Consider the following 25,883-nt stretch of genomic DNA (forward strand, 5'->3'; position numbering starts at 1 on the left):
TTCTGCTCCATATCTCTTTGCTTTATTATAATGCTCTTTAGAAGATGACACTGCAGTTCAAGTCCGGTACCACTCTACAGAACAATGAATAGTGTTCACTGAAATTGCCATTCCTGTGAACTTCACAAAAAACACATCAGGAAAATTAAAGATACAGTACTCCATACTGACCAAGTTTCTGCTGGCATGAAAATGAAAGAGGGCTCTACAACTAGAGGTCACTAAGACATTACAATCAAACTCTAATAATGGACATCAAAATGTTTCTTGATTTCTGTTTAAATCACTGATTGCTCAAGCCTTTCTGAACAGGGTTACTGAAATTTAGTATTGCCAAAGTGAGAACTGAAATACCTTCGTAGACTGCTATTCTTCAAGAGGACCACTGTATCTTTAAATGTATCCCGGATTAAACAACAAAGGTTTTACCTACACTCGTTAAATTATTGCACAGATCATTACACTGATAAATACATTATGAACCCATGGAATGTTACACAGTCTGGCCTGGAAAATAAAAGCAGCAGCATTATCCTTGAGGTCTGAACTATGAGGGAGAGCTGGCCAAGCACTTCTTGAAATGTTATAATTTTTAACAGGTTTCAAGACACAAATGAAAGATTTTAAAATAATCCCTAACTCCTAAGATTAGGTTCCTGGTTCAGGAACACTCTCTAAGACTTTCGCTCTTTTGCAAACAGCACTTAGTTTGAATGTCTTGGAAGTTTTTCTTATTTCAGACTACCTGTAGGAATCCAGCTGCTCTGTATTTTCCAAAGTTGAAGCCGTACAAAGGAATAAACCCGTCTGAAACGTTAGGAAATTTAAACTAAACATTGCAATGTCCAGTTGTTGCAGTAGTCATTTCACTCTCTGTGCTCTCTCCTGGCAATTTGCTTGTAGGACTTAAAATTGATAATACACAGCATGGGACTGAAAGGAAAGCGGAGCCCTCTTCATCCACCAAAGAGGTGAAGTACACAGTGACACTAACACCTTGCCAACCCACATGCTCACTCAGATTCAGCGGCCGTATCTTCATTTCAGACAAGTGGCCTCAGCTCCAGCAGGCTGCACTCAGTACCTCTATTTACAGTGCTCACGATCAGGCCAAAAAAGGAGGATTTGAGGAGAGGAGGGGGAATTAAAAAAAAGTCTAATTCATAAACACTTGCTCCACACATGCACCTTGATTGCATGCATTCCACCAAACTGCAGAAACTCCTCAGCCATCTACACAAAAAAAAGTAAAATCCAATAAAACAGAGGCTTTGCAGAAGAAAATGCCCCCATTTCATCCTCTCCTCTGGAAGACACGGTAAAACGTTAAGATTCAGATTCAGACAAGTCATAAAAAAATACCAATTTGCCTGTCAAACTGAGACCAGTTGACACACTAGTTCTGTGGCTGTAGTTCCACTTTTCTGCCATGTTATTGGTTTTTAGTATCTTCCAGTAACACCCTTCTGGGAGCTGTAGCATTTTGTTGCATCTCTACAGCACTGCAAAAAGAGAGACAGCAACTGTTCTGTCACCATCTCCTCAACTGGAAGAAAAATTATTACCCAAAGCTTCTGCCTGAGTAGGGCTCTGGCTGTTTAGTTTCATTTAGAACATAAAGACCCAAGAGATACAAAAATAAAACCAGAAGAATAAACAAATGGCTCATGCCAATTGTAGCTGCAAGTGATATATAAATAAACCAGTTTTCTCGTAGGCAAACCACACAGCTGAGGAGAACGTACACATACACATCACAATACTGTTGATTGAATGGTCCGAAATAAAGCTTATCCCGCTACGAGCTATTTCAGGAGATTTATGAAAGAGAAACTGTAATAAATTTGTATACAGGAAGCTGAATCAGCTTCACATCACTCCAGACAGACACCAGCAGTCCGACAGTGCAACCCATCGGATGCGTTTTGCCGTCACCGCTACTGCAACACTTCACAAAGACTAACCGTTAGTCAAGGACTAGGCAGTGCCACTTCACATACATTACACAGCACCACCTTCAAAGTACATGCATTACAGTTTCATACTGGGCAGCAGACAAATGACAAGTAAGCAACAGAGGTGTATGCATAAAAATACAAAGTTACATTTGACATGCAATTAAGCTATGACAAAGGTATATCTGGAACTGGAGAAAAAGCAGAACAAAATCCTTGTTTTATAGTCAGGCTGTAAACTTCTGCCAGTGGTACCACAAGCAGCATTGTAAACCAAGATCTCTCGTGCCTTCGGCACTTCCAGAGGGTCAGCGTGTCAGCAAGAACGCCTCGAGCGCCTCGCATGGCTCAGCCTAGAGTGGTGCTTGGGTCGTGAGCAGCACTGGGTCCTGCTGCACGAGCTTCACAGAGACCACGCTATCAGGAGAAGCAAGGGGAAAAAGAGAAATCCCAACTCTTGCAGGACAGGACTAGAGAAGACTAGAAAAATACTTTGTTCACCATCTGAAAGATCCTACTAATAGAAATACAGAATCAGGCTATAAATAGAGCTACTTCTACTTAGACTTAAGCCTTTACAATCTGCTACTTTTGAGGTGATCCATGATTTTCCTTCCTTTTTAACCTCTTGATATTACTATAAGCTCAAAAACCTCTGCGAAGAGAAAAAGAAATGAAGCCTTATTTAAGGTAACTTTGACAACTTAGGTTGGTTGTTTGCTTGAACAAATTAACTCATTTCAAAAATAAAAGGCTTTTTAGGTATGTATTAAGATTTACAGGGTCCACAGTAAAGAACTCCATGCTGGTAATAAAGCAGACTAGGTAACGACATCATGATTTGAAGTTTTCAAGTGAGCTGACTGGGTTTGGGCTGAGTGTACATTTACAACACACCCCCAAAAAATAAAATGGGATACATAGGACACCATTGTCATTAAACTCACAATTCTTCTGTAGAAGTTATGGTTTGCGTCATGCAAAGCAATTCGTTGGGTCAAAACTGAGACATAACTGAATCTTCTACTCCAATTCCTTAATGCTGACAAGGAGTTTCTAAAGTTTTTGAAACAGTGCTTCTTTAACAAGATCCAGGAAGAAAATGTGGAGAAATACACGATAGAAACAGAGATACAGTTTGATATATTAAAGATTAATTTGGAAAACATCTGCTTAATTTAAATTTTACTATTAAATCCAGACATCTACTCATCTTGAAAGGGGCTTGCTGCCAGCCTCTCTCCTCAATGTTCTCATATCTTCCACCCATTTTTTCTTACAGGAATCTTTTTTATGAATTTGTTTCACTGCCAAGTTGCCAAATTGAAGTCCAAAAGGCCATAAGCAGCAGAAAGATTTCATTTTTATCAGAACAGATAAAATACACGGGTAGAAGGAAGAAAGAGAAAAAACAGACTATACAAAATACTCAAACTGGGTGAAGGGTTCAGGTAAGGAAGGAGAACACCACAGCTTTACATTTTATAGGTGCTGCACTGTGCAAACTCTTAACCCATTGAGCAAGAATGGCAAGTAGAGCTACTCTGGATATCCCTTGATAGCTCAGGTCAAAGCTATGAGTTTACACAAATAATTACCTAGCTCTAGATTCCTTATTAATGCTAAGGGGAGAAAATCAGTTTTAAAAGACTAAAAAAAAAAACCCACAAACCTTCATAAAAGTTTAAAAACAAAGCTCCAATATAAAGTATCGTAAAGACCATCTTGAATTGCCAGACTTAATATCATCAGAGCAATCCATAAGGCATTTGAACTAGATCTATTCAACTGCAGTTTGCTTATTTAATGGCTATCTTTTAAAGACACACCCTGTCCTTAGTTTGCATTAAACACCTCAGGTCATCTCAAATTATATGAAGACTGGATGAATATTAACCTATACATGCAAGATTGTGCCATGAAAGTGTACCTGCACTGATTTTTTTTCCTTTGAACATTCATGTTAAGAAAGTGACTGTAACCAGCTTCAATAGTGCAAGGAGATTATATTTATCACTATCCTTAAAAAATGGAGAGCCACCTTTATATAATAAAAGATTCAGATGCTACTTTTTTTTGTCCTAAACCGGGATAGAAGAAAGGAGAATGAATGGGAAGCGCAAAAGTAACAGATCAGTAAGGTCAACCAAGATACTCCAGTTGCGTGTAAAACTTTCTCCCCTCAATGAGCCAGCATAGCCTCCCTTTCCTAGCTGTGCAAAACAGGGTTAACAGAGTTCTACCAGTTCTGGTTATCCCACCCATCATCAGCTGAAGATGCCTTTTTTGTTGCCTTAGGAGGTTTTTTGGTCTTGCTCTCCCCTCCTGTGTTTTCCCAGTTGGTCTCCCAATTTTCCCAACTGTCGCTGTTACTGTTCTTGTTGTTGGAGACTGTTCCTGAGCCCCACACGTCCCAGCTATCGGAGCTCTTCTTCTCTGTGGAATTGTCCACATAGGTCCAGCTCTCACTGCTTGGAGATTTATGAGCTTTCGGTGGATCCGAGTTGCCAAAGGTCTCCCAGAAGCTTTGATCTACAGTATTGTTCTGGTAGCCCTCCCCTCCACTGTTCTGGTAGCTGTCTCCCTCAGCTGGCCTTTTATGGGGGGGGGGGGGGGGGGGGGGGGGGGGGAGAAGAAAGGAAGGTAGAAATAAATTAGTTATGACAAACGTAACAATAAATGACCACAAACAAGGAAAATTATAATGCTACTGGCCCTTGCTTAAACGAAAAACTGAGGATGAAGGCAGAAGAACTAAATATATTGCTCTGAATGGCATAAGCTTATATTCTAATGAACAGATTTTTGTTAACAGCCTGAAGTACTAATAGGCCTGGGGTGGGGGGTGGATATGCATTTGGAAAAAATTTAAAATCAAGGTGCCATGCACTATTTTGTTCAGTTTAACTACTGTCATAAACAAACAGTTAGATTGAATTCCTTCCATATTACATACAGGAGGATTACTAGCAAAGACAGAATAATTTCTTCATATTTAAAAATTACCTGCTACTACTACACTGCAGAGGACATACAGGAGATAAAATTTTGTGTTTAGAGAGACACAGAAAATAATAACAAAAAAAATACCTTTCAGAATTATCATCTGGTTTGCCAGAAAAAAAAGTGGTGACGTCTCGCCATCCCTTACTTCCAACTCCCTGAACCTAGAGAAAAAAAAAAAGACACTCCATTCATCCGGACTGAACCAACACTTCTTCCAAGTCCAACAGCAAGAGCCACAACACATTACTCCACTTGTTCAGATAAAGAGAACACATTTCATCAGAAAAATTTCTCTCATAACTTACTAATATTTTTGACGGGCAGTTACATGGTTGATGTAAAGAACATACATTCAAACATTTGACAGCATTGTGCTGCTGGAAGACATGAAAAGTAGGCTGAGTTCAGCTTTTTCAGCCATCATTGTCAATAACCGCTTTTGAATTCTCCCCTAGACTTCCTTGACAAAAATGCTGGAATTACTCCTTGCATAAAATTAAACTTAATGAGAGCACTGATGTTTTGATGTTATGATTCATGAAACTAGTATTTACATTTCTACTGTTCTACAAAACTACTTCCACCCTGTTTCAGTAGTATTCTTTCACTGCCCATGGAAAACAGGCCAAAAGATGAGCTCTAGAACAAACATTACTGCTAGGAGAATCCTTTGGGAGTTATTACATTGAACTGGCATTGGATTAGAAACACAAATTCTGAAGTGACACCCATGGAAGTTACTACTCTAAGGCACAGATACAGAGGATGAATCCCAGAATTCAGACTTAAAGTTGCTAGGCTCCAAACAGAACAGGTAACATCACTTATTTTATTCAAATATTCCCAAGATTTAAGGCACTAAGATGGTACATGATAGAGCTTCCAGAGCTGACTTTCACAGTGCTGGAAAGACAGACCCTCCTAGATAACACCATACAAGTTATCAAAATAGGTACTAGATTGTGCAGGACTTCTGTACTTAGCAGTTGTAGGCAAAACTTACCACATTACCAAGCCATGATAGCAAAAGATGACAAAGAAAAAAGGTACAAAACATTAGTAAGTTTAACCGTACAAATGTAATGCAAGCTGTCTCCATATTCTCTAGCAGATATTTTCTTTTTGGGACACTGGCTGTCTTGCAACTCTACATCATGCCCTCGGTGAAACTATTGGAGGACTATCATCATACCTGTAGAGCTTTTTAACACCCCAACAGAAGCACTGCATACTGAAAATTGCACTTTCAAAATTTCTGTATTCAACACAAGCAGAGACTAAAGCTGCATTGTGATTCTGTTTCACTACAAACTCTTCACAAGAATATGGAGACTGGCTTACTGTTTGGCCTCCTCAAAGGCAGGCAGGCCACTTCATACCTTACTGGCCAACTGTGATACCCCCATGGTGACCTCCTCAAATATTTTCCCCTCTTTCACCTATGTGAATCAAAGTATTGGTAATTAGTCATAAAACAACGTATTATTGAAATTTTAAGACAAGTTTGCTTGTGCTTAACAGATAAAAACAAAAAGTGTAAAAAAAAACCCAAACAAAAAACCACAAAACTGAAAGTTAATCAAAATATACTTAAGTCAAAGCTAACAAAGTTAAGAAAATGACATATAAAGTCCAGTGATCTCTAATGGAGTGAACCTCAGTCCTTCAAAGTTTGTGGGAATTTTCTACTGATATACATACAGTTAGAGGAAGGTATCATTACACTAATGCTGAGCATAAAAACACCAATACAAAAATCCACAAATGTGACATTTTATAAATACATTTTACTACAACATTTGATCTGGAGACATTAGAAACCTATCCGATCCATTTTATTCTCTTTTATACATGCTTATCTAAATATTAAAAAGGCTTTGAACTTTGGTCAACCAGAATACAATTAGTGCCTTTCACCAATTAATAAATGGCAGCTGCTCCAAAGCAAGTGACTTTATATAACCATATACGTGCTAGGCAGTGATCACTGAACACTTAATTCAGAAAGTAACACTTATTTAGTAACATTTATTTAGACCTAACAGCACAACATCCCAAGGGAAATAGACCTTTTTATTATAGAATGCAACATTCCTCATTAAATTGTCCTACAAAATAAAAATCAGCTCAAGGAAATGCACCCTAAAAATAACCCTGAAAATAATGCATCTAAGCACTCTGAAATAAGTTGTGGATGATTCTAGGGAATAGGAAACCAATTAGAGTCTTCTCGTGTGATTTGAAATGCTATGTAAAGAATGTTGAATTAATAAAGGTAATGCAAGACAAATTAATTTGTAATGTGATTAAACAATTCTTTTCAATTTGAAAATTAATCCATATCCCAAAGTGGTGGTACTGCTTCTCTTGCAAGAGCAAAATTAGTCTGCTTTATCAAAACCAATATATTTTGGGAAAGATACGTAGGTAAGTAGAGCACCACATCTCAGAAAAGACTTCATCAAAATTTTGGAGCTGATCCAAAATTCTAGAAGCACAGAATAAATGCACGCCAAATGGGAAAGATGTAAAAGTACATTTTTTTAAACATATGAAACAGGAAGGCAACATTTGACACTAGGGAGAATCTTTGACTAAAATTTCTAGTATCAGTGATCACTAGTCACTTATGAGGACTGCCTTGCTTTTTTATATGCCCACTAGTGACTATCTGTATTTACTCAGGTCAGCACATGTGCTTTCTTCCAACTGCTGTTGGAAGTGCCATTAGCCACATGGTCACTAAAAATTGTAAAGGGAAGGTGCAATTCTGCTTCAAACTAGTTTCCTAGAAACGACATAGTAACTAGAACTGCTAATCAAAATTTTACTTTAGACCACACTTTGCGTATTAATTTTAACTGACTACTAGAATATTCTGAACGAATACCAAATAAAGGCTGCAAGAACATGTTGCTTCTATTGATAAACTGACCCCATTCATCTTAAACATAGACTTTGCCCCAAATTCTACTGCCCCTAATGAGGCAGCAGATGAACTACAGTTGCTTGAAGATGCTTAGCTGAAATAAAACAGTACTGGCAGGCAGATGGATAAAATACTACGAACTTAACACTCAAAGATACTACTAATAGTTTTGGGGTTTTTTTTATAACTGATTTTTATATCCATTTAGGGTGCATTTTCATCTTGTACCATCTTCCATTATTGAAAGCATGAAATGTACAAAACAGTATCTAATGGGGAAGAATACAGACTCTTGCGGACATGGGAAAGATTGCTGGATGGAAATTACCCTCATTAACCCTTCTTTGGTAATATGCTAGCTTTGAATTATTTCATGTTTCCCCTTTGCTACTGTGCTAGTATATGAAAAAACAGAAGGACGCCCTGACAAACTGGGCAGTTGTGGTAGGAGGAAACAATCACTCCCTAAGTAAGCATAACCATGTTCTGCAAGTAATTTACTAGTTCCAAAGTTACCTTTTCCTGTGCAGGTTTGAGAACATTTTCATTTAATGTCTGACCTAACTCTGATGCCTATTTAAAAGCAAAACAAAAACAAAGTCAGTTATATTTTCCTTTTTAAAAACAAAAAACACAGCCAACATCTCCTGCAGGCTAATTTCTCAGCAGTATCTCCAAAAACACGTGAAGCCTTAAGCTTTGATTCATACAAGCAGAATGAGCTGAAAAGGACACGCAGTACAGCGCTGCAGAAAACATTAAAAGAAAATAAATTAAAAACAGATGCACATGGCAATAGGTTGTTAGAGATGCCCAGAGTCCAAGCAAAGTCTGATCTTGCACTGGAAGCAGAAGCAATGGTTCAACCAGCAATAGCCTAGAAGATGGGCCCCTTCCTTGCTAATGCCTGCAGCTGAGTATTTGGAAGAACTGACCTCATCCGCCCTTATTTTTCCTTACTAATGGAATTACTTGCAGAGTTAGATCTTTTGGGCCAATTTTTCACCAATTCTTCTGTCTTGTAGTGCTGCAATTGCCATCTATTAATAACAGCCCAATTGTTCCCTAGCAATACACAAGAGGCAAAGCTGAGATGGAAGATTTTTGTAATCTTTTTTACAGCTCCAGGTTTACAGGGAGAGAAAACAATGAACTTCAGAAATCTACTGCAATCCAGAACAAGTACAAGGACATTGTACTTCAGAGGCATCTTACAAAAATGTAAGCCCACAGTATAAGTCACAAAATTACTCTCATAAGATGATATTGACACAGACAGCAGGGTTTGCAAATGGTTCATTTGAAACCATTTGTTTCCCTACTACCATAATAAGCCTTTGACTGATTTAAACTTTTCTTCAGAATTGCTGTGTTATACTGATTCTTCTGAATTAGCCCAATTAATCCAAAAGGGCCAATTTGCTTGCGAGGCAAACATTAATCCTAAACATTAGCAGAGCCTAATGAAGTTTCATTTCCTAAGGGTTTATACCTTATCACCAACATTTGTGAGGGTGTGAGCTTTCATTCATATTCTTCCTGGGGATGAAGCACCTTGAGCATCTTCCCTCTACAGATTCCCAGGTGTCTAAAAAGCTTTTCCCTTAGCCACAGCACTACTAGGATCTCCACTCTCTCTACCCATAATACTTCTACTCCTGACCAGTTCAAAAGTTATTTGAGAAGACAAAGGCAAAAGGTAACCCCATTTCCACCTAGTAAGAAACGTGAATGCAAGTCACGTAAGGCTTGTTTCCAGTGGAAGTGAGGCTAAGATGCGCTTAAGAAAAACAAGAAAGGGGATTTTTAATTTTTTTTAAAAATCCTTCAGAGTCTATTAAACCTGGCAAACTGTTTATGTTCTATAATAAAGAGTGTAATACACTAAGACTAACAGTTCAGGTATACTAAGTGAAGTCATTGCTAGAATCAGGAATAATTCTCATATTATCCCATTTATTTGACCACATAATTTTGTAAATATGGAAAGATTTGGGTACAATTGTGTTTCCATCTGAATTCGCTTCTTCATCTTTACTATTGTTGAATTTAGGATAGCATCCTAACCACCATTATAAACACTACATAATGGGGCATTTATTAAAGAGTCTGCCTTCAAACAACACCCCAGGGTAGTTCTTGGTATACTGCATTCCTGGATCAGACATGCAAACAGAAATCCTGAAGTAATCTGTATTTATGAAGAGCATGGACAAAAGTACAGTGTGTTTTCTGAGAGTGCAGAGTTTGGATATCTCTATCCAATTTAACCTATTTTAAATAGGTTTGAAGAAACATTACCGTATGAAACACACAACATTATTCTAAACAGATTTGACTTAAGGCAAAAAAGAAAAGACAGCTCAAGAGCAAATGCACATATTCAGCACGAACAGCGACAAGGAGTCCATGCACAAGAATATATGTGAGGGTGTTACCGGCTCTGGCTGCTGCTTGTAGCCCCAAAACTTTACCCAGACAGCAAAAGAGAAAGAGCAAGGAAGGTAGAAGCAGCTTTTAGCAAAAAATTGGCAGCATTTTTTCAGGCAAGTTAAGTAGCATGAACCTTTTCCAACTTTAACATCTACTGACAAGACAAACAGTGAATACATTTGGTTACTGGACACCAAATACACTTTTAAACAACATATTACATCAAAAAGATGTTAAATCTGTTCTACAGAACAAAAGTTCAGATGTTTCAAGAAAAAAATTTAAGCTTCAGTAACACCACTTAGACTCTAGAGCACCATGTTACTGTGGTCCTTGTCAGTAGATGTGATGAGCTTTTACACTTAATATTATATTTACATTTGGTAATAATACTAAAGAAAGAACAGTTTTCTAAAAGGGAAACTGCCAGAAGGGGTGAAAGAAGACTTGTAGGACACTTAGTTTTTCTTACGTAAGCCAAGCAGCAAATACTTTAAAGCTTCTCAGTATCAGTTTGAGTGCTTTGACAAGACATTTTTGTTGCGAAACATGCACAAATTTGGCTTGCTATTTGGAGTATTAATATCCTACTGCATACATCTGTCTGAACATCAACATCTGCAGTTTCGCATTTGTTTTGAGCAATAGCACCCTACCCATATCAGAAAGCATGCCAGGGTAATGCTATACATAGAAGAAGAGTTATAAGTCAAAGTAAAACTCCCTATACCATATATTAATATATGTAAGCCCTCTCTCACTCAGAACTCTGGCACATTAAGAATCCTATTCTTTTACACATTTTCACATTTGAATTTAAAATTTTTCCATGCAAACAGATCTTGCTGATGTCAGAGCTCTGGGTAATTCACATCTGACTATCTCTCTTTTAACCCTAGTTTGAAAGAGGAAATGCTTTTGTAATTGCTACTTTTTTAAATACACACAAGCAAGTTAATTTAAGAACAATATTAAGCAGTTCACATTTGTAGTATCTTACTAGGCTTTAGCAATGGAAAGATGGCTTGCATTATATTTTATCACCAAGAAAACTACTTCAAGATGGACCACATTTAAGGTTCACAGAAATAAAATAAGGGTATTTTAAGTTTGCAAGCATGCATGAATTAAAGCATTTAATTCTACTGCCTCTCCAATACACCCAACAGTTATACACAGCAGAGTATCACTGTTTATTTCTTGCTTAATTTGATCACTGCAGTTGATTGCAATTCCCATGGAAATAAAAGCTAGAACCTAAAAATTACAGTGCACTATGAAGGAAAAACACAATGGTCTGTTGATAATCAAGCCTAAATCAATTGGTGCAGGCAAATACGTGACATTTAAAGCCAAATGCAGTCAATAAGACAGCTCAATCTATAACCACCTTTTGACTTGCTTGAGATCCAAATCTGGTAGCCTGTGAAAAGAAGCAAATACATTCAAGTTTACTAGGAATAAAACCTTTGATTTTTAAATACACAGATTTAGAAATGCTGCATGATCCTCTCCAAGATGAACGGACCTTTGCCAGAACTTCACAGCGAACTGAGAATGTCCATATCGCCACCTCTGGCAATCCAGATTGCTCTGAGGAAGCATCAGTCTTTCTCAGCTTACAACAGGGGGAAGAAAGCATCTTCAATATAGGCTAGACCTTGGTGGGCCAACGCGGATTAGTATCAATACTTTTGTGTCTCATAACGTCACCCAAAGTAAGAGAACTGTTATGCTCTTAAACTGTTTAAACTTAAGAGATAACTGTTATGCTCATAAAAGTTCGGAAGAATACTAAGCAAAACTGAAAAAAGTTGTAATGCATTATTTTCACAAAAATATTGAATCGCTTTCCACCATCATCTATGTAAAACGTAGTAAATTTTTATTTCGTCTGGTTTTAGTCTACAGTTAGTTGAATAATTGTCATCTAGGTGCATGAATTTGCGGAACATGCAGAGCATGAAGATCATGCCTCAGTTTTTCCCAAAGTGTCCCTCTGGGCACAACCTCTGCCCAACAAGCTTTCTATTTAAACTGACAAAAATGCTGTAGTTAGAGAGAAGTCAAAAGAAGGAAAAAATATAAAACCATCAGCAGTTTGTAACTTGGCATTAAATTCCTGCTGAAGAACACAATTTGGCCTTACTTGGCATAGACCAAAATTTCTGCTTGATAACAAAAATTTTTGTTGAGTTCTTTCTTGATGCTTATATCCAGTGGACAAATTTACAAAAAAGTCCATTCAGAAACGTGAGAAATAGTTAAGACAGAGATCTGCATTCAATATGGATCTATTTTATATGCCATAGGCAAAGATACACAAAGAGCAGGATTTAGTTTGTCTTGGTAATACTTTTAAACATACATCACTATTAGAACACTAACAGATTCTCTGAGTTTACAAGAATTACACTGAAATACATTTTGGTTACTTACACCCTCTTTAGCAGCTGAGGCAATTTTGCTTGCTCCAGTCGTGAAACTGCTCCATCCCTTTAAAGAAAGTGAGAATGTCATAAGCTATGTGAATAATAGTGAATAACCAAGTGTACAGTATCACACGTTCAATTAAGTCAAAATGTTCGCCAATACAGCTCGTCCTGTAGTCATAAGAACTACACACTAGTAAGAGCAAAAATTATAGTCTCTCACTTAACTGTAATATAGCAATGAACTTCCATTATTTATGTCAAAACAGCTGCAATTTGAACAAAGCTCGGTGCTTCAGATGTTATTCTACTAAAAATGGCTACATGAAAAAAACCTCCTCCCCACCCCCTCCCCCCCAAGAAAAGTTAGAGAACAAAAAAAAGACATTAAAACCTTAGTAAACAGAGATTGGCTTGTCAGCAAATGAGCGGGGGGGGGGGGGCGGAAACAAACTAAAAAATAAAATAAAATAAATAAAAAAAACCAAAACAATGAGCAGCTAAAATGTATGCCTGGCAAAAGTTGAAGAGCAAACAAGAATCAGTGCTCAAAAATATGAGGCAGCAATTCATAAAATGCCCATTCAGCATTTTTTTGTTTCATAATAAAGCTTCAACCTGCTTCTTTCCTGCAAAATTTATCTTTAAAAACAAAAGAAACAAAGCTTTATTTTGCCTTATTGGTTCTTGGAAGATCTGAAAACCACTGGCCATTTCTTAAAAGACTTTTCTGTAATGAATCAGAAAAGATTTCTTCTAACTACTGATTGTCAGACACTGATTAAGAAACCAGCTAAAAGAAAGTAGAGTGGGACAGTGATTCTAATGATTAATTTTTTTTTTTTTTTTTTTTTACCAAAATCATTAAAAATCACTTCACAACTCTTCAGATTTCAGTTCTTGTAAGTAACTCATTCATCCAGCATCTGCCCAAACAAGTAAAACAAGTGGGGAAAAACCCCACCATACTTGAATGGATAAAAAACAGAAACAAACTTTAACATGTCTGTGGTTCTCCTTGTATATAATAACGAATGAAGAAACAGATAGAAGTCTTTTTTTTCTTTGCAGATCATCACCCCCTAATTTTAAGCTGTGCTACAGAATCTTGTAAACACAGTGCTACGAATGCAAGGTTAATATCTTTGTCTACCACTGCCTTTTATCAATTTGATTTCCATCAAAGGGTAGATATTCTGTTTAAAGTGTGGATGTTTTGGTAACATGTTACCTTTTGGGTAGATTTCCATACAAAGGCCGTGAATGGCAAAATCTTTTTCTCATTACCCCTTCTACTTAATTTGACTACACCACATATTTGGGTTGAGGAAACATCTTTTAAAAAAAGCAGCAAAAAGTATTTTTTGCCTATCCTTTTGAACTCTCTTCATTAATTACCCTTCTTGTCCCATGCTGAAACACTGAAAGATGATTATGTCACCAATTGCAAAAAAGGCAAAGTGATGTGTCTTGTGGTTTTAGGTTAAGCAGAGTCTCAAGGGACTCAAGACAAAACCTAAACTGCCATTACATCTGTTCCTTACAGATCAAGTTGGATAGCATAGTCGGTGTGAGTTCTCAGAAAATGTGCCCTCTATGCAACAGCAGAAAATAATGTATATACATAAATGTAGGATGTGTAGAAAAAAACAATCAAACACAGTGGAAGGAAAATACGCAGGATGAATATGCATGCAAATATTCAGTCTCACTATAACTTAAAATTGCACTGTAGTATGTATCTGTGGTCACAAGGGGGCATTTTAATCATAAGTTTCAATAGGATCATGTATTCAAATAACAGTTGACAGTAACTTGGACAACACAGTGTCATGTCTCCTTTGCTGTCTTAGCATATCTGCAATACATTATAGATGTGGTTTCTAACCTGAACTCTCTGGCCTACAATCTATGACATACCTAGAAAATATCATCAGACGTATACTAAGCACCCTGTGGGATCACCTGGAATACTGTTCAAAGGCTCAGGCATTAGCTTTTTTTATTATGTTCTAGTGAAATTATTTAAGGAAAAAAACAAAAAAAACAAACAATGGAACCTCGTGTAGATACTTAGACTGACGAGGCTCTACAGAAAACTACTGGCCACTAACCCTGGTAGAAAACCTTACTGTATTTCAAAGCAACTCCAAATCCCAAATATTGTTCAGCACTGTTACTTTGCAGCCTATCAAAGCACCAGTATGTCTCTGACTGCCTCCAATTTTATTCCCATTTTCCTTCAACAATGCATCTTTCACTATCTCTACTTTAATCACGACAACTGTTCAACCATATGCTGTTATCTCTTCACACCCTGTCACAAGTATTTCAAATGTTTTCATCACTACTCAGGGCTTCTGGCACCCATGTACACACACATTTCAGTTGTTTTCCACTGAACATACCCAATATGGTTAAGCTATTTAGAGTATTACCAGCCTAACTGCTATTCCCAACAGGTAATTACTTTTTTTTTTCCCCTCCAAGCCCTGCTGTGTAATAATTCTTAATCCATTGCTATATCCTAATTTTCTTATTTCTATAAACTGATACCAGATATAATTCCTAAGTTTTGCTCAAGTTTCTCCCTTCGTTTTGCCTTTTAAAGTCCACCGGTATCTTCTTCACTCTAAGAATACAACCAATATTCTACATCTCTCTGTATCTACCTGCAGCCTTTAGTTTCTCTTCTCCATTTATATTCTCCCATAACAGGATAAAATAGAAGAAAATAGTAATTCAGGTCACAGAAAGCTTCAAGCAATTCCTTACCGAGTACAATGAAGACATAGCATTATTCAGGAAGTCATCCTCTTTTTTCGGAGGGTTTACTGTGTTTCCAAACCCCACGTAGCGATTCTCTTGGCCACTACCATAAGAAGATGAATAAACAGTATCTGTATTAGCATGCCTTCATTAAAACCATTAAACAAAAACTGAAAAGCATGGAAGAATGAGAATTGTTTAACAGACTTCAAAATACACCTGGAAAAAAGTCCTAAAGCACCTAGCACCCAAAATACAAAACCCCTCACTTCATAAAGACATAACACCAACAAGGATCCACTGGGGAGTCCTTGCAAATTAACGTGTCCCCTACGCAAGCTAATGCGGTCTTAATGATTCTCCAGGTTTAACAGATCACTGATATCAGAAGTCTGAGTAAATCCTAATAAAGTGATACATGAAAACAAGAAAAGGAAAGACAGAAGAAAATAGTGTTAGCTTTATAAATACCCCTGTTCAACTCAAATCACTGTAAGATACTATACACACTAAAAGTCCCCAGTTTGGAGCCCACCACAGTAACATTTTGAATTACAATCTCTTTCTTTGGTGCTATACAAACATTTTTGTTACACAAATGCATTAAGAGGCACTTTCCTTCATCTTATTCTTTATCATATGTTATTAAACAAGTGTAACTTAACTAATGAATCAGGACCACAGTTGTGTAGCTGTAGTATAACATCCAACTCTTTGTTATGCTAGAAAGCCAGGCACTTGAAAAGTTAATAAATATTGCATTACCCTTGGTAAGAGCTGACATCATCATTTAACCAGTCTTCAAATGCCTTGTCAGAAGAGGCAGTTGCAGTCTGAGATTGTCCAGCAGAACTACTGAAATGAAAGATTTACGAATCAAACTGCAGGCAGCAAAAACCACTAGCTCAGCAGTGCAGCTTGACATATATCATCATAATACAGGTGCAAAATTGATTATTTCTTTCGTCTATCAAGTAGGGAACTCTAATGCAACCACTAAAAGCCACTGGAGTATTGAATGAATAAAGCAAGAGTAGACCCAGACACAGACAATGCTACTTAAGACTACAGCTAGCCCCAGAACTTGCTGAATGATGGTCAGGCATGAAGCACTTGTTCGCTTGATTTACAACTGCTTTTTCAGTTAACTTGATTCTTTAGTGCAAAGAATAACAAACACTACATGCAAAAGCAGAAAAACAAAAGTGCTGCAGTCCAGCTTTGATGCTCCCCTTAGTAACTGGCAACATAAGGAAGCAGCCTGTTTCTTCTTCCCTGGCATTCAGTCACAAACTGGAACGGCACTGCAGTTAAGGTAAGGCAGTGACACACTATGTGTGACTGACACAATGACTAGTCTCAGGTGAATTACAAGTCAAGATAAAAACAGCATGGCTTGTCCTCTGCTCTTGCTGACTTGACTCTGCCATGGTTTAAGGTTCAGGTGAAGGAGGTGGGAATTATTACAGAAATTAAAGCCCTGCTACCTCATTTTCCTTAACTTCAGCAAAAGAAATGCTAGTTCAGACAACACCATCAACAGAATAAAACCAGCAGGCATTCAAACATCAGGTTTTGATCCTGCTGTACCTATATCAGCATTAGATAACAAGAATACATACCGATGAGTGGAAGAGAGAGACATTTTAGGCTGAGGTGGGGTCCAGTTCCTGGCAGGAGAAGTTTCAATGGACCATTCCTTGCCTTCAGCTACTGTAGCTACCTAGAAGAGGCAGGAAAATAATCAACAATGCTAGATCAAAGTTTTCAAACAAGTTATACACTGGTCCTGCAAAGTGAGGACTAGTCATTTTTCCAATTTGCTGCCAGCTACATAGACCAATTAATTTGTGTTTTCACAAGAAACTGATTTTTTTCTGAATCTCAGGCTAGTAATGTTGAACTGAACACTGGTTTTATTTCAGGCAACTGATTTTACGCAACTTCTTCCAAACAGGCAAATTTGGTTTGCAAAGGAAAGACTAGATTAATAAAGAGATGTAAGCACTAATCACGGAATAATGGAGAAGAAAGAGGTGGATTTATTTCTAGCATAGGGTGGCTAAAACACACACAGAATGTAACTGTTCTCTCTGCCTCCTTCAAACAAAAGGCCTGAACTTCATCTCTTCACTCCATACAGCTCCTCCAATCCAAGTCATAAATTCAGCAAGTTAATATAAAATTTCCAAAGGCCTTGCCACAGAAACTCCATAGTTTCCCATTTCACATACCAAAAGGCCTACAGCACAGAACTTACGAATTCTTTGCTTTCGTCAGGATATTCCACTTTAGCCAACTGCCTCCTATTCCCAGCAACTTACAAAGATGCGGAGAGACAACACATACAACAAACTTCAAAGCTGCATGGATATCCCAATGAGCACAGAACATACCCTCTTACCACTTCCATGGTAGGGTCAGCATAAAAATACAGTATCCTTGTAAATCTCTAAGCTCACAAGTTCAAGCTGTTTGTCATTTCATTTTTAGAAATTCCAAACCTCCACGAAATGATAATGCCATTACAATTACTAATTTATTTGTTCATTCATTTGGCAAATTAATTTACCATTTTGTTACTACATACACAACAGATTTATCAACAACCACTTCAGATAAAACTGAACTGCTGAAGTAGTAAACTGTCTACTGCGGATTGGGACAGCTCCGCTGACTAACTAGTTGCAACAAATTGCAGCAGTGAAAATCTGAGCCACCTCAGCTAAATGCAGAAAAGAAAGCTTCTAAGGAAAATGCTTGCAAGAGTTGGGAAGAAGCACTAAGACTTATGCCTTTCAAGAACCCTTGCAGAGGTTCAAAAGGTTGCTACTTTTCCTTCCCCCCTTCAAAAACAAGTGCTTACAAAGTACTTTGATATTTTCAGATAGTAGGGGATGAGGACACACACACAATTGAACTTACCTGATCTCTAAAAAGAGCTGCAGCTTTGCTGTTGTACTTCTCTTGCATTGACCAGCAGGGATCATAGTCATCTTGAGACTCCAAGAACTCTCGAAATTTGCTATTACCTCCAGCCTTCATTTTCTCCAGCTCAATATCTTTCCATTTGTCCATGGTTACAGAACGTACAAAACTGAAAAGCAGTTTTTAAAAAAAATAAAATAAAAATCACAGATTGTTATAATTTCCTGCTATATCAGCAGGGACAAAAAAACCCCACAGCTTATCACAACCTATCTCAACAGCTGGGAGTATAAACATGTTAAAGAACAGTCTCCAAGTATTGAAAGATAGATCATCATAAGAAGGTGGTCAAATCCGCACTGAAATAAGCTAAAATCATGCCATTTATTGGCACTTAAAAGACAGTCAACAGAAGACAAGTGATGGAAAAAGCAACTTTCTTCAAGTCCAGAAATTAACCTAACCAACTACATAAAACAAACTTTTCCCATACTTCTTTAGTCTGCAATTTTCTTTTCCTGTCTATTTGCATAGTTACACTTAAATGACCTGCGAGGACAGCTCCTGTCATATTCCATGCTTCTGCTCATAATGACCATCAGTTACTGACAGCTCAACGGTTTAAAACAGCCTAGCCTATAACGTGACCTCATCCCAGGGCATTTATGACTGCAGTTGGCATCTCAACTCTGCTTCGAGCCATAAATTCTTGCTACTGCTCATTAAACTATATTATAAAAAAATCCAAACAAACCAAACCCCACAAAACAAAAACACAGAAAACCCAAACAGTGCCCTGTTGTTAAATACAAGGTCATGGGGGGGGGAGTGAGACATCACCCTCAAGAAGGCTCTTTAAAACTTGTATCTTGACCAATTTCTTTCTTTTTGTCCCTAAAGAAATACCCTTCATCACATCCTTATCTCAGTAATTTCATTTTTTCTTTCATGTAACATATGAAATAGTTCCAAACTCTCATTCCCTATGCAATTTCTACTCACTAATGAGCTTCAAATCACACCTTGAAAAGCAAAGCACATACTTCTGAATGGCCTCCTTGCTTTGGTGATTTCCCTTCTAGACTTTCTCTCCCTTTCTCATTTGAGTTAACTATAGCATGCTCTGCCCCTGTTATATATACAAACACTGTGAGTCTCCAGAACACATAACAGTTCTTATTCCATAGATTCCCGTCTCAGTCAAGTATGCTTCTTGGAAAAAACAAAAACTATCATTACAAAAAAAAATAATCTCCTGAACAGAACTGTTTTATACATTTGCATACACTACAGAAACATTCTGTAAGCATACTGTGACTTTTTTTTGCTCAACTCTCAAGCTGCTCTAGCACTACTTCAGTTTTAATTGATAAAGATTATACAAGATTAGAAGAATAGAGTACAAGGACTAGCACGGTATCACCAAACACCACTGCAAAACCTCAAGGTGTAGCTAGAGACATTGCTTTCTAGAACTCAGCATAACATAGCTGCACTGGTGCAGCACACACCCCAACTAATTACAGACAAGGCACAGACAGTAAAGCTCACTTTAGAGAAGAGCATGCAGCAAAACTGCCAGTGAAATGTTACATTCTGTTCACAGCCATAATGCACCCTGAGGTAACCCAACTCAGTCCATCGTCTGCTTGAAAGGCTGACCTGAGGTGAACTCCCAAGCCTCGGTGTTTTCCTGAGCACTCAAGACAGATCCAAATTCCATAGGTCACACTCACCCACTGGGGGTTAAATGCACCACATTCAAAACAGACCTGCGAGAGAAAAACAATTATCTGTAACACTCAGCCATCACTTGTCCACATGAAGTATTCACAGTATAGCTCAAAAAGTCAAATCATGAGAACATTACAGGCACAAAATAATTTCAGAAGGGAGAGTTCTTAGTGTTTGGCAACACCTTCCCTGACAGCATAAGCTTCCTTCAAATATTTATTTATGCTGTGTGGAAAGAAATACTCATTAACTTGCCTGACTTGGATTATAAAAATTACTGTACCAACTACCAAAAACCAGCGAGGAAATACAGATGAGCAAATTGAAACTAACGAGCAAAGAATTCAACTTGATTTCATTTCCATATTGTCTTGAAGGAGGAGAGAGTAACCAAACTGAATTCTTGAGGTTTCCTTGGCAAAATAAAGATGCAACATATAAAGTTCGGAACATTTATTCAGTCATACTACAGTTTGGCAGTAAATGATAGATCTGAACAGAGGTTTTTCTTAAAAATAGCTTTATTGCTCATACAGTGCAACAACTTAAGTTCTTATGATCGGAATCACCATTCAAGGTTTAATGGGTTGATATAAATAAAACTGAAGCTGTCCATGGGCCATCACATTTAAGGTAGCATATAATCAAGCTACTTGAAACAGACCATTTTAATTAAGCTGTACCCAAGACATCACTTATTCAAGAGACTCCAGGGGTTACAGCATTACTAGAACTTCTGAAAGACTTGTGCCAAATATGCAGCAATGTATTATAATACATATATGAATAAAAGTTACTGGAACTAACACAAATACGAGATATCCAAATTTATATGTTACCATTAGTTAGCCATACTAGTGCTATAAAGACGATAGCTGTAGTAGACCACAACATACATCTGGAGTAGGTAAAAAGAGACTTCAATTCTACAAAACTAATCTAAAGAAGATTATAATTTTTCTCACATTGTTCTCATCTTGTGCTCTGACTTCCTTGAGAACTTTCCTTGTTCTTGGACTTGCCATGATTCTACAAAAGGAGAAAAAGAAAAACAAAAAACTAAGTCACATTCAAGGATTTGATATTGGTAAGATGTTCAGTACCTTACAAGCACATCTCTATGAAAAAGAACTTGCAGTCTAAACCACTGAATCACAACCAATCGCAGGGGAAACAACAAACAAACAAAACAAAACACCGTAAACCCCACAACCTTACTTTTCCATTTACTTTGCACGTTTTGAGGGATTTAGTCATCTTCATTCGTTCATTGGAAAGGTGTAATTCAGCCATAGCTGAAAAGGCGGAGAGGGGTGATAAACATGGGAACTCTTCTATGGCATATGTTGTATCAAAACAGACTCTTACTTGATGCTGCTCCCAGACCCATCCACTACCCTTTCTGAAAGCACTTAATAATCATGCACAATTACACAGGCTCACTTGCATACAACTAAATAGACCTAAGCAAAAAATAGCAGAAACTGTTACACTTAAGAGTGCTGAACACTTTGCTAAAAGAGCGCTTTACTAGAAGATACAAAAAATAATGATTTTCCAGAAATATTGAGTTTGCTTATCAATTGAATTCTAAGCAAAGGTGGCAATTATTGGGAACTTTTACACAAAATAGAATTCTAATTCCAACAGTCATGTCTCACTGGCAGACCACATCATCTTACTCTAATTTTTATGAAGCATGAAATGCAGCAGCAGGGAGCAGTGTCAAGCTACAGATAAAATTCCCATTAAGAAAAATATGAGACTCACACACAGCACACAACCTGGAAAAACTGAAAGGACACAAACCACTCATGATTAAAATAAATACAGTGTAGGGTGCAGCATAAGACTGCAATTTAGATAAAAAATGAATTCACATTTCCAACTAATTTGGTAGTACAATATTTTAATTAACTTTAAATAAATAACATCTCTTCTTCCTTTTGACTTCCAGTCCATCCTTTCATTTCTGCTCCAGAAAACAAACTTGTAACACATAATAAAAAGCAAAGAAGTCACCAGGCTGACTAGAAACTGCACCAACTACTAAATGTCAAGCTTATTGGTCAGTCAAGATACGAAGCAAAAAATAGCAGGCCAGTGTTTTCATCAAATACTGGTCTGAGAGGCAGAAACACCTTTATTCAAGTCTTTGACAACTGTTCACTGTGCTATTTGACTTAACAGTCATCAGTCCTTAGATTATCAGTAGGATTAACAATCTTGCAATAATTTTAGAAGGTAAATGATTAAGCGTTACATAAAATTGCCGCAACCCAGTAGGAAATGGAGCGAGAACGTATCTTTAATTAGAAAAGCAACGCTATTTTAAAAAGAAAAATGTTACAGGTAAGAAAACATTAGATTTGTGTGAATGTGACAACATCAGTTTCTTAGACATCTCTAAAGCAGAACAGCCTTCCTGTGAACTGCAACCACAGCGGTACAATAAATACAATGATACACACCACCAGCTAAGACAACATGATTCAGAAAGAAATTAGCTCATCATTGTACCTACGTATTATCATTGTCAAAAGCAGAAGTCATACGTGGCAGAACTCACTGCCTTTTATCTAAAGCACTTACTCCTTTGTAAACATCTTGTTGACAAATACATAATTCTGTGTAACTTAAGGAACAGTGTTTTCACTGACGTTTAGAATATGCTACCTTTCGCTCTTAATTTGTATTAGACAAAACAGGTAAGTTGTGAGAAAAAAGTGGTTTAGACTGGAAAGGTTACTGTAATTAACAGTAAGATCTTCCAGTCACCCTGCATCAAATTAAAACTGAACAGAATTATTCTTGTCAAATGGAAATTGTGTAACTTTCAGAAAAAGGAAACAGAAGTGTGGCAAGCAACCCTTGTATAATGAAACACACTTTCTCCAATAGCATTCCAGTAACAACATTAAATTTTACCTAACTTACTCATGTGCATGTGAGGAGGGAGGTAGCGCTACACATATAATATGTTTGCTCATATCCTAAACAGAGGCCATAAACACATTTACATGAATCAAAGTCCACATCTTCAATTCCACTATTTGTCATTGTCAAGAGAAGGGAAAATCCTTCCTCTGCAGTACAGAAATAAAGTAAATAACTTAGCAGTAATAGCCAGGCAGACAATTGTGCATACTTTGGGCCCTCCTCTTTGCCATTTTTGTTATATTCTCTTTGCATGCCAACTCCCTTTCCTCAGCGCTGTATTTCCCCAGCGACTCCTTGTACATTACGGACAAGTTACAAGGTCCCTCTCTTTGGCTGGCTGCTCATCCCCCCTTACCGCTATCCCTCCTTTAACATTTTTTCCTCCTTTTTCCCAGGGTTTCCTTCAGAATAACAAACAGAGGCAGGCCTTCCAGAGCAAAGGCCTTCCAGCCTCAATGGCAAACGATCATTGCTGGAGCTGAACAAGAAAGCCTTTTCCCACTTCAATTCTGCATACGCCAAGAATATTCTACAGACCAGAATGAGACATACATCCTACAACAGCCAATATCCACATCATTTACATACAGCATGAGTTTCAGATCTCCAACTCCAAGCTGACAGAGGAAGCAATTGCCTTTGGGTCTGCCATAACTGGTTTTTTGATAAAAACCTTTTAAAAGAAAGACTTTGGTCAACTGCAATCTGAATACATGCCCACTGCAGAAGCACCAAGTTCCCTGACCAAATCACCACATCTGTCTAGTGGGAAGGCAGAACTTCATCCGTACAGCATCATCCAAGAAAAGGAGGCAGTAACTAAGGCCACCAGCTTCTCACCTTTCTCTCCTCCAGCAAAGCATTTAGAAATGAAGGGGGACAAGGAAAAAGAGTCACGCTCTAAGCTTCCTAGTAGGCAACATCTTTAGAGGTGCCTAGTCTATTTTCAACTGTATTTGCCCACAAAGTTGTAAGTGATCAAATTATCGTTGTTTACCACCTAAAAGCTGAGCCCTACTAGCTGACTAGGCACACAGCCATTGTGCTCTTTAAGTTTCAGGAGTAAATACTAAAGTAACAACTGTGCAGCCACCTTAAACAAATAGGTATCGTTTTGCTCTGATGTAAATGGACATGAGCAGTAAAGAAAATGTTTAGTTTAGGAGTAAGTTTTCATTGATGAATAGAAATATTTTGGACTAAGGGGTCCAAGGTGGAAATAGACAGCTTCACACAGACCAATCTCACGCCCTTATTTCCCAAACAATCTGTTTCCAGAGCGAAAACTACACATGCACCATATGAGTTTTCATGTTAGGAATCTTTAGGTTGCTAAAAGCAAGCAAAAAGGCAGAAGTGGCACTAGACACTTTTAAGTGGAAACGAGCTATAATAGGACTTTGCTCCTCTGATGTAGCAGCAAATTCACACAGCCAGCCTGCACAGAGCTTTGCAATTCAGTGTACAAAGATTAAGCGGGTGACGTTGTCTGCATGACTTCATGGTCCTGAAACTTCCCTATGGGTCTCACCAGGGCAAAAAGGCCACAGATGCCTCGTCAGCTGAAGAAATGCTTTGAACCAAACGCTGCCACCCATCTCCACGGCGCAGGCAGGGTTGACTTTCACATCTATACCAGGGACTGTTGCATACTTTTAAAGTCGTGCAGTTTTGCGTACTCGGAAGCGCAGCCGCCTTACCAAGAGCTTCACGGGGGACGCAAGGAGGGCAATTTCTTCACGCACACCTGCAATATCTGGATCCAAGCTGAGTCCTGGAGGCCTCCTTCAGAACATGGCCGGATTCCCGGCGAGCACACCGGCCTCTCCTTTCTAAGAAAAAAAAAAAAAAGACAGAAGAGGAGGGAAGGAAAGGCGGTCGTGAGGAGAGCTTCAGGCCTCCTCCCCGCCTCGCCAGCCTGGCACTACCACCTTCCCCCAGGGACCGTCCTGTGTGACAGCCCAGGGAGCCGGGCCCAAGCGGGGCGGACGCTGAGGCACGGAGCTACGGCTGAAAAAGCTCAGGGCCGAATTTCTCCGAAAAATAACGGACAGCAACCCGAGGAAGGGGCCCGGTAACGCACCGCCGGTCCCGGTCCCGGTCCCGGTCCCGCCCGGCGCCTCACGGCGCAGTCGCTGCTCCCCACAGCGGCCGGCGACGTTGCAGGGCCGCAAGGCATTGTGGGTACCCGCTTTAACCCGCTAAGGCCCGGCCTGGGGGTCGGGGCTTCGGCCGAGGCCCCGACCCCCCCATTCCATGAGAGAAATCTGAAGTTATTCAGGGTCTAAACAGTCAAAATACTGTCTTCTCAAACTTCGGTGAAGAAAGGGATTTGTTTCAAGCAAGCTAAAACCGAAATAAAGCTTGACGGGGAACTTCGGTGTGCCCCTCCGCTCAGTTTAGTTCCACACTGGAAAAAAAACACAAAACACACAAAAACAACGCTGGGTGGTGGTGTTCTGAGGGGAGATTGCCCTAAAAGTGAAATATATCGCATTATGGGATCTTTTTCAGTCAGTTATTTCTGTGAGCTGAAGGTGGGGGGGGTACGTTGCAGCTGAGGCGGCGGGTTGCTCCTAGGCCCGGAGAACGGTTTATGCTATCCCTAATTTCTTTTTAATCGTCAGCTGTAGACACAGAGCAACGCTTTAGCATTTATATATGAATCCCACAGAGACAATATGCTGCTCGTTTCAGCGCAACTCCTAGTCGGGCCTTGGTATTTAATAAGTAGGCTATAATCTTACTATCAGCGCA

At 38.4% G+C, this 25,883-nt stretch overlaps 1 protein-coding gene across 11 annotated transcripts; it reads right to left on the reverse strand.

The window, feature by feature from the left end:
- Nucleotides 1-25,290, reverse strand: ARFGAP1 (ARF GTPase activating protein 1). Of its 11 annotated transcripts, none has more exons than XM_069803354.1 (15): nucleotides 25,210-25,290; nucleotides 24,827-24,958; nucleotides 21,152-21,215; nucleotides 20,115-20,224; nucleotides 18,450-18,621; nucleotides 17,147-17,247; nucleotides 16,290-16,379; nucleotides 15,531-15,627; nucleotides 12,763-12,819; nucleotides 11,714-11,746; nucleotides 10,329-10,358; nucleotides 8,407-8,463; nucleotides 6,341-6,400; nucleotides 5,046-5,122; nucleotides 1-4,549 (listed from the first exon to the last, which is right to left on the reverse strand). In XM_069803354.1, exons 3-15 carry the CDS (start codon nucleotides 21,209-21,211, stop codon nucleotides 4,195-4,197), a joined length of 1,299 nt encoding a protein of 432 aa, XP_069659455.1. In that variant the 5' UTR covers nucleotides 21,212-21,215; nucleotides 24,827-24,958; nucleotides 25,210-25,290; the 3' UTR covers nucleotides 1-4,194. The 11 variants fall into 11 exon arrangements, with proteins under 11 accessions (XP_069659455.1, XP_069659463.1, XP_069659423.1 ...); XM_069803362.1 differs by lacking the exon at nucleotides 25,210-25,290 and adding an exon at nucleotides 25,058-25,203; XM_069803322.1 differs by lacking the exons at nucleotides 24,827-24,958; nucleotides 25,210-25,290 and adding an exon at nucleotides 23,124-23,290 and having other exon boundaries at nucleotides 16,290-16,376.
- Nucleotides 25,291-25,883: the final 593 nt, after the last annotated feature.

The sequence above is a fragment of the Haliaeetus albicilla genome, chromosome 2 (genome assembly GCF_947461875.1).
Source record: "Haliaeetus albicilla chromosome 2, bHalAlb1.1, whole genome shotgun sequence".
Taxonomy (NCBI): domain Eukaryota; kingdom Metazoa; phylum Chordata; class Aves; order Accipitriformes; family Accipitridae; genus Haliaeetus; species Haliaeetus albicilla.

Coding starts and splice junctions, on each gene's coding strand:
- ARFGAP1 (XM_069803311.1), bottom strand. CDS start 23,176: ATGAGCAAACATATTATATGTGTAGCGCTACCTCCCTCCTCACATGCA. Junction 10,359..11,713: donor GATCTCAAGCAAGTCAAAAG/GTGGTTATAGAT, acceptor GTCTGGGTAAAG/TTTTGGGGCTACAAGCAGCA. Junction 8,464..10,328: donor ACAAGCAGCAGCCAGAGCCG/GTAACACCCTCA, acceptor GCTTTTAAATAG/GCATCAGAGTTAGGTCAGAC.